General features: G+C 39.1%; 1 protein-coding gene across 1 annotated transcript in view; it reads left to right on the forward strand.

Moving 5' to 3' along the window:
• The first annotated feature begins 9,712 nt into the window (after positions 1-9,712).
• Positions 9,713-9,910, forward strand: part of AARD (alanine and arginine rich domain containing protein) — a 4,491-nt gene continuing 4,293 nt past the window's right edge. Inside the window, exon 1 of the mRNA XM_024741282.1 lies at positions 9,713-9,904. Coding sequence (XP_024597050.1) covers positions 9,713-9,904 — 192 coding nt within the window. The remainder of the gene's footprint in view (positions 9,905-9,910) is intronic.

Below are 9,910 nucleotides of genomic sequence, written 5' to 3' on the forward strand. Positions count from 1 at the left end.
TCCATGCGATCACTGACAATCTTAAATGGTCGTCCAACCTATTGGAATGAGCACTGTCCAGCCTGGATTCACTGTTGTAGTTCAGACCTGACTCAGTTTCCCTTGCAATCCTAATACCAATTCTCCTGTATCTTTTAGATACACAGTACTATGATGCTCACTAATGCGACGTTTAGAAACATGTCTCTACAGCAAGAACCCCATCACATCCATCACGTGAGAGCAGAGATAACATTTATGAAGGGCCTACTTGGGGTAAGCCAGACCTACTTGGTTCAGCGCACTCCTGTGTGCTTTAGTTAATCTACTCAGCAACTGAGTGAGGAGGAAAAGATTATTTTCATTTTACTTGTGAACAAACTGACCCAGAGAGCTAACACAAAGTCAAATGGCCAGCAAGGAGTGAAGCTGGGATTTGAAACCAGCATCTTGACTCCAGAGTTCTGGCAAATCAAGCTAGGAAGACAACGACTACATCTTGGACATTCCACAACCAAAAAGGACTTTTTGCCAACTATTAGCCAGAAAACAGAATGACCACGCTGCCCACAGACTCTCAAATGATTCAAATCACTAAGCTGTTCACTGAAAAAATTACAAATATTTATTTTAAGGCTTGTAAGGAAAAATCTCCTTTCTCTGAAGCCTAGAGAAATATTTGTTTCTTTTTTGCACAGAACACTTGGGGACATTCTGTTTGCAGTGGGAACACGTGGAACCCATTGCTTAAAAGAATAATTGTTCAGAGTGGATGGTTGAAGAGGAAGCGAAGAAGTGGAATTAAAGCTAAGGTTCCCAAGGTACAGCTAAAGAACACATAAAAGAATTGGTATCCAGGTTTCCCAGGGAACAGTGAACAGGCAGAAAAAAAAAAAAGTAGAAATGTGTTGCAACAAAGGTAGATATTAACTGATGAATTTATGTAAAAACATTTAGAGAGATTAGGATTCTGCGTAAGGAATTTCAGACTTTTGTTTTGCTGCTGTTCTGCGTGAATTAGGAGGATGACATGTGCATTCAACCTCCTGTTTTTCAAAAGGACTGAGAGAAGGTGTCCTTGCTAAACGTAAGGGTGGAAGCAGGATGACACTTAGGCTAGGGAAGAATTGGTTTAGGTAACTGGAATAAAAGAAATACAAAGTTTTAACCTTCTTTAGCTCATTTTTAATGATTCTGCAACTGTATACTGTCTGATATGGTATAAAGGAAAGAGCATAACCCTTGGAGACATATAGATCTGGAATCAACTCCTCTCTCAGCCATTTCCTTGTCTACTCTATGACCTTAAGCAAGTCTCTTACTTTCTTTGAACTTCAGGTTCCCATATGAAAAACAGAACAAAACAAACTTAACACAGGATTTTCGTGAAGATTAAGTAAATTGTATACAATTTATATCTGTATCTATATCTATACTTTTGTCTATATCGGTAAGTAATCTATATCTGCATCTATACTTGTGTCCATGTCTATATCTATATAGTATTTAAGAGGTGCTCTATGAATGTTAATTGCCTTCTGCCTTGCTGTATTAATCAATTTATTAATGAATTTAACCAGTATTTGTTAAGTGTTTGTTTCATGCCAGCATGGAGGTGATGAAAAGGTGATGAAGACCCAGGCACTGTCCTTAAGAAGCCAAAGAGAGAAACAGACATACAGACCACATGATTCCAGAAATCACATGGTTTCAGAAACTTAGCTGAGACTGTTGGGTTCAGGCACTGTCAGCTGGCTGGACTGGGGGTTGATGTCATGACCTGTCCTTGCATCACGTGCACTTTGCACAAATGCATTGAAGAAATATGCTACAAGGACGGGGTTATTTTTCTTTTCATTAGCAGATACTGTGCTCTTTTCAAGCAGGCCTGATTTATCATTTGGGAGTCACTCTGGAGAATTTCATGAACTGACATGATATTCCACGTTTGTTTCAGCTGCCTGGCTGGTCTACTCAGCTCCTTCCTCCTTATCTCTCTCCCCTTCATCCTTCTCTTTGTCCTGATGCCTTCTGTTTCTTTCTCTCTCTTCTTTTCATTCATTTCACAAAGTTTTATGTACTGCCTGCTAAATGCCAGATACCATTTTAGGCACTATTTTAGGGATATAGCAGTTAACAAAAGAAAGTACCTGTTCTCATGGAGATTATATTCTATTAGCAGACAAGAGAAGATAGATGAGAAAACAAATAAATATACAGTATGACAGTTGGTGTAAGTATTAAGGAATAAAACGAAGGGCAAAAACACAGAGAATGATGGGAGTGAGGGGTGTATATATGCTAATTTAGATCAAGGGAGGTCTATCTGATGAAGTGACATTTGAGCAGAGACTTGAACACAGTAAGGGAACTAGCCACTCATGTATCTGGGAGAAGAGAATCCTAGGAAAAAGGAATAACAAAGCAAAGGCCCTGAAAGGAGAACAGTAAAGAGACCAGGGTGGCAAGATGGAGTAAGCAAAGGAGAGAGAGGAAGGAGATGAGATCAGAGAAATGGAGGGAATGCCATTTGGGATGAATTATAAAGGGCTTTGTAGGCTATGGTAGAATATTGGATTTTGTTCTAAGTAAGGTGGGAACACACTGGAGGATCTTGAATGAAGAAATGACATGATCTGCCGCAAGGAGAATAAAATAGGGAAGAAAAAGAGGGCAATTATAGAGTATGGAGATGTGTTGGAGGCTATGACAACAGTCTAGGCGACAGGGAGTGGGAAGATTAGGATGATAGGAGTTAGATGCTCTGATTCTGGATAGAGCCTACAGGATATGCTGATGAATTGCATGTAGGGTGAAAGAGGGAGAAGAAAATTGTGAGTGATTCCAAGATTTATGGTTTGGGTAACTGACAGAATAGAATTTCCATTTACTGAATTGGGTTGGGGGTACTGAAAAAAGAATATATTAAGGGATGCAGGTAATCAATGTTTAAGAATGAGATATATTAAGTTGAACATCCAAGTAGAGATAGAGTTAGAAGAGAGGTCTGACCTAAAGATAAGATTTTGAGGTGTCAGCATTTCATATAGATCATAATAAAAGCCATGGAAAAAACAAGAATATATATACATATATGTATAACCAAATCACTTTGCTGTACACTTGAAACTAACACAATATTGTAAATCAACTATACTTCAATAAAAAAGAAATAAAATACTTGCATATCATAAACCTGATAAAGGGTTAATATTGAAAATACATAAAGAACTCAAACAACTCAGTAACCGAAAATAAAAAGCCATGGAACAAGACGAAATCACTTTGCAGTGAAGGGAGATAAAGGAGAGAAGTGGTCCAAGGACACAGCCTGAGATGTTCTAAAGTCCTCAAGGATGAGAGGAATCAGTAAACAAGACTGAGAAGGCTGTTTGACAAAAAGCTCTCAGGGATCACTGTCTTTCATTGCCTGGTGTTCAGTGTTTTGAATTCTGAAGTCCTCAAGGATGAGAGGAATCAGTAAACAAGACTGAGAAGGCTGTTTGAAAAAAATTCTCTCAGGGATCACTGTCTTTCATTGCCTGATGTCCAGTGTTTTGAAGTCAGTTCAATAATATATTTGGTGCTTCTTGGCTGTTTCAGATAGGAGGATAAATCCAGTTCATGTTACTCTATCTTTACAGGTCACAGAAGTCCTGTATTTGTATTTAAAGTACATCTCTTTTAGGAAGAATATATTCGGTTCTTGCTTTTGCTTAATCCAGTTGAACACCTCTGCCTTTTAATTGGAATATTTAGTACATTAAGGCTTAATGTAATTTTTGATATGATCTAATTTAGGCCTACCATTTACCAAATGTTTTATATTTGCTCTCTCTGTATTTTAAGCTGTATCTCTTTTCCGGCTTCATTTTGGATTAATTTAATGTTTTTAGAAGCATATTTTAGTTTATCTACTGGCTTTAAAAGATAGACTTTATTTTTAGAGCAGTTTTAGGGTCACAGAAAAATTAAGCTAGAAGTACAGAGAGTTCCCATCACCCCCTGCCTCTCCCCAACCACATAACCTCTCCCACTATCAACATCTTGCACCAGAGTGGTACATTTGTTATAATCGATGAACCTCTATTGGCATATCACTATCACTCAAAGTCCACAGTTTACATTAGGGTTCATTTTTGGTGTTATACATTCCATGAGTTTTGACAAATGTATAATGACATGTCTCCACCATTTTAGTAACATACAGAATAGTTTTACTGCTCTAAAAATCCTGTGCTCTGTCTATTCATCCCTCCCCACCCCCCAATCCTCGTAACCACTGATCTTTTTACCGTCACCATAGTTTTGCCTTTTCTAGAATGTCATATAATTGGAATTATACAGCATGAACCACTTTCAGATTGGCTTCTCCCAATTAGCAATATGCATTTAGGATTCTTCTATGTTTTTCCATGGCTTGATAGCACATTTGTTTTTAGCTGAATAATATCCAACTGTCTGGACGTACCACAGTTTGTTTCTGTATCTACCTACTAAAGGACATCTTGGCTGTTTCCAAGTTTTGGCAATTATGAAGAAATCTGCTATAAACATTTGTGTTCAGGTTTTAATGTGGATGTAAGTTTTCAACTCCTTTAGATATAATACCAAGGAGCATGACTGTTGTACCAGAAGGTGGGAGTATGCTTAGTTTTGTAAGAAACTGCCAAAGTGTCCTCCAAAGTAGCTATGCCATTTTACATTCCCACCAGCAAAGAATGAGAGTTCCTATTGCTCCACTTCCCTGTTAACATTTGGTGTTGTCAGTGTTTTAAATTTTGGCCACAGAATGGCCAAATAGACATGTAATGATACATTATTGTTTTAATTTGCATTTCCCTACTGACGTGTGATGTTGAGCATCTTTTCATATGCTTGTTTTTCATATATGTTGATGGTGTCTGGTGTCCAGGTCATTTGCTCACATTTTAATTGGGTTATTTTCTTATTGTTGAGTTTTAAGAGTAGTTTGTATAGTTTGGATAACCGTCCTTTGTTAGATATGTCTTTGGCAAATATTTTCTCCTAGTCTGTGGCTTGTCTTCTCATTTACTTGACAGTATATTTTGCAGAGCAGAAGTTTTCTGTTTTAATGAAGTTCAAGTTATTATTTCCTTCATGGATCATGCCTCTGGTGTTGTATCTAAAATGTCATCAACATACCCAAGGTCATGTAAATTTTCTCTTACATTATCTTCCAGGAATTATAGTTATGCATTTTGGTCTATGATCCGTTTTGAATTAATTTTTGTGAAGGGTGTCTGTGCTTAGACTCATTTTTTTTTTTGCATACAGATGTCCAGTCATTCCAACACCACTTGTGTGTATGTCTTTTCTCCATTGTGTTGCCTTTGCTCGTCTGTCAAAGATCAGTTATGTGGGTATATCTATCGGCTATGGTCCATGGATCTATATGTCCATTCTTTTGCCAATACCACATTGCCTTGATTACTGTAGCTTTATATAGTAAGCCTTGTAGTCAAGTACTGTCAGTCCTCAATGCTCTTCTCCTTTAATATTACGTTGGCTATTCTGGGCATTTTGCCTCTCTACATAAACTTTAAAATCTGTTTGTGTATATCTACAAAAAACTTGCTGGGATTTTGATTGGCATTGCATTGAACCTATAGGTCAAGTTGGGAAGAACTGATATCTTGACAATACTGAGTCTTCCTATCTATGAACATGGAGTATCTCTCCATTTACTTAGTTAAGTTGTGAGTTCTTTCAGCAGAATTTTGTAGTTTTCCCCATATGGATATTTTGTTAGATTTATACCTAAGTGTTTTTCTTTTTTGGGTGCTAATGTAAAAGGTATTGTGTTTGAAATATCAAATTCCAGGGAATTCCCTGGCGGTCCAGTGGTTAGGACTCTGTGCTCTCACTGCTGAGGGCCTGGGTTCAATCCCTGGTTGGGAAACTAAGATTCCACAAGCCATGCATTGCCACCCCCCCCAAAAAAAAATCAAATTCCACTTGCTTATTGCTGGTTTATAGGAAAGTGATTAGCTTTTGTATATTCAACTTGTATCCTGCAACTTTGATATAATTGTTTATTAGTATCAGAAGGGTGTTTTTTGTTAATTGTTTCAGATTTTCTACATAGACACTCATTCTAATGGCTTTTTAGCTATACCTCTTTGCACCATTTTTTTTTTAGTGATTGCTCTAGGCTTTAAAATATATATACCCTTAATCTTTTACAGTGTACTTAGGGTTAATACCTTACCATTTCACATAAAATGTACAGCTCCATTCATCCTCAAGATTACTTATTCTATAGTTACTATATTATATTGATACATCTAAATTCATTATAAAGCACAGAAGACAATGTTATAATTTTTTCATTAAACAGTCATGTGTTTTTTTAAAAAAATTAAGAGGACTGTAAGTCATTTATATGTATATATCTAGGTATTTACAATTTCCTATACTCTCATTCCTTCCTAAAGATTTGAGTTTCCCTCTATTACCATTTTACTTCAGCCTGAGGTGTTTCCTTTAGTATTTCTAACAGCATAGGTTGGCTGGTAACAAATTCTTCTAATTTTCTCTTATGTCATAACACGTTTATTTTGCCTTTGAAGGATATTTTTGCTGGATATAGAAACCTATGTTAATTTTTTCCTTCCTGAACCTAAAAAAATATTGTTCTAATATCTTCTGGCCTTCATTTTTTTTTTCTGACAGGAAGTCAGCAGTCATTTGATTCATTGCTTACATGTATGTACCATATTTTTCTTGTGGCAGATCAAAAATCTGTCTGCAGATTTTTTGATATTCCTTACTTCAAAAGAAGGAGCCTAATTCCCCTCCACTTAAATGGGGTCCAGACTTAGATACTTGATTCTAATAAACAGAATGTGGTGATGCCGTGTGACTTCCAAGACTAGATCATAAAAATATGGTTCAGAACACATATAAAGAGCTTCCATCTGGCGCTCGCTCTCTCTCTCTCTCTCTCTCTCTCTCTCTCTGTGCCAATCTGAGGTAGGCTGGCCACTACATCATGAGGGCACTCAATCAGTCCTGGTAAAGGGTCCACATGGAGAGAAACTAAGGTTTCCCACCAAACACCAGCACCAATTTGCCAGCTATGTGAATGGTCCACCTTGCAAGCAGACCCTCCAGCTCCAATCACATCCAGCTTCGGATAACATTTGACTACAATGTCATGAAAGTCCCAGATCATAATCTAAGCTGTTCCCAAACTCTTGTCCACAGAAACCGTAAGAAATGATGTTTATTGTTGTTTTAAGCCACTAAATTTGGGGATAATTTGTTATGTAGCAATGGATAACTAATACATTTCCTAACGCAAATGTCTCTGCATATTATATTCACTCTGATTCACCAATGCTTCCATTCATTTTACTTGTATAAAAGAAAAAAAAATTGTAAAATTCAAGATGCATCATGGCTGAAAAAATTGATCTATGGAAAATAATTAATTTGTGATAAAACCAATCTATTCTAAAACACCATTTTGTCTTACTGGTTTACTTTCACAGCCTGAGCACTCTGTATAATACTTGGTATATAAATAAGATATTAAATAACTACTGCTGAATGAATGAATGTATTTGTTCTTTCAGGCTTTAAGCTTCTGGAGGGCAATAATTATGCTTTATTCACCTTTTTATCTCCCTTACACGGGACAGTGCTTAAATGAACATGCACCGTTCACTGTTTGTTGAATTAAATCAAACTTAACTGAAATTCTTGTTGAAGAAAATGATCTGGAAACAGAAGTGAAAAATCATGGCAGAAAACTACTTTTAAATATTTCTGGACTTCCCTGGTGGTGCAGTGGTTAAGAATCTGCCTGCCAATGCAGGGAACATGGGTTCGAGCCCTGGTCCGGGAAGATCCCACATACCATGGAGCAACTAAGCCCGAGCGCCACAACTGCTGAGCCTGTGCTCTAGAGCCCGCGAGCCACAACTACTGAGCCCATGTGCCACAACTACTGAAGCCCGCGCGCCTAGAGCCCATGCTCCGCAACAGAAGCCACTGCAATGAGAAGCCAATGCACTGCAACGAAGAGTAGCCCCCGCTCACAGCAACTAGAGAAAGCCTGTGAGCAGCAACAAAGACCCAATGCAGCCAAAAATAAATTTATATATAAAAAAAATTTCTACTGCACATTGACTGGTGCTGGTTTTCAAGCCCCACCACCTATCACATACATGCATAAAACCCACAAATTTAAAAAACTTAAATATTTATATTCAGTTAGTTCCTAGTAGACCATACGGATTTTCATAATTTCCACCAATAGCACACATCTTCAAATGTTTCTAGAGAATCTTTGTGACAAATATACAATGATAGGTATATAACTGTGCTTAGGTTGTAAACTGTTGTAAGGTGGCAGATTGAATTTGGCAGATTATCGACAGAATTGGTAACCTGCACTGCTCCTTATCCAGTTGAGCCTTAAGCCATTTCCGTAGAGTTCAATCTTATGAGCACAGGGAATTTGAACATTCAGTCATACAACTGAGCAACTTCTTTTCCTCTTTGGGAGGTAGTGTGTATCCAAGGTGTGCCTCAGTGGTTCAGACCACAAGCCAGACTTCCTAGGTGCAAATCCCAGGCCCACCATCTACCAGTTTTGTGATCTTTGCCTTACAGCTTAACATCTGCCTTAGTTTCCTCACCTGTTAAATACAGAAACTAACAGTACCTTCCTCACAGGGTTATTGTGAAGATAAAATGGGTTAATATATGAAAAGTGCCTGACACCCAGTAAACACTAATCACAATTAGCTCTTACTGCCCTCAATACCAATCACGGACTTGGAACATTGCAGGTGACTTGTAAATCATTATTAAATGAACGATTAATTCTGGGAGTACTGTATGGACATCTCTGCCCCCTTTCTGGATGAGGGGGGGTAGGTATTTGCATTCTATGATCACACAAAAATTTTGATTGTTTATTCCTTTTTAGAAATTCTCGATTAGATCCAAAAGAGGCAGCTGATTCTGTTCATTGATAAAGGATATACAAGTAATATTGGCACCTGATTACACTGAGTTGGGAATTAGAAAATAACACACTCTGGAGTAAGAGGAATTTTTATTTTTCATTTTAACCCCTTCACAATGTGAAAGTGGCAGACGGGTGTCAAGTATAGAAAAGAACACGGAGTTTCAAAATCGAAGTGTCCTCTGCATTGTTGGGCTTGTGGAAAGATCATTCTAAGTTTCAAACAGGGCCAAGCTTCTCCCACTTGATTGTGGGCAACGCCTGGCATTGGTACGAGGCCTAATCAGACTTTATATCCACAACACCTGTCACAGTGCCTCAGTCGGTAGAAAGCCAGGGAAAAATATTTTACAGGGCTGAAATATTAATAATCGAGGCAACCAGGGCCTCAAACTTTCCATCCGTACCTCAACTTCCACCTACCTGGATGGACCCAAGTCTTCCCTTAGAACGACGTTCCAAGGAGCAAGAAAAAGGGAGCCAGTTGAAACCTCTTCTCGGAGTTATGGGAACCACTTCCTTCGCCCGTTGCTAAGGAGGGAAGAAGGACAGCGATGAGGCTGGGGGAAAGGAGCGCCTCTACACAGCGGAGCAATAGCCCCGTCTCACTTGGCAGTGGTCCCGCCGGTTCCATGAGTTACCCCGCCCCCAATCTCACCCGCCCTCATCTCGCGCTTGGAAACAAACCCTTAGCAATACAAGCCTGGAAGCCTGGAACCCGGCGTCTCCGAGATGTCCCTGGGGGACTCCAGCCGCCGCAGAGAGGGAACTTCCCGGGGGCCCCACGGCATCCTAGTTGGCGCCGGGCTCAGGCCCTCAACCCTACCTCCCTCACGAGGCTTCCCCGGAGGCGGCGAGAGCGTGGCCGGCCCGGAGGAGGCCCCAGCCGCCAGCCCGCTGCTGGAAGACCTCAGGCGGCGGCTGGCGAGC

This window comes from Neophocaena asiaeorientalis, unplaced genomic scaffold (assembly GCF_003031525.2).
Source record: "Neophocaena asiaeorientalis asiaeorientalis breed wild unplaced genomic scaffold, Neophocaena_asiaeorientalis_V1.1 scaffold177, whole genome shotgun sequence".
NCBI classification, from domain to species: Eukaryota; Metazoa; Chordata; class Mammalia; order Artiodactyla; family Phocoenidae; genus Neophocaena; species Neophocaena asiaeorientalis.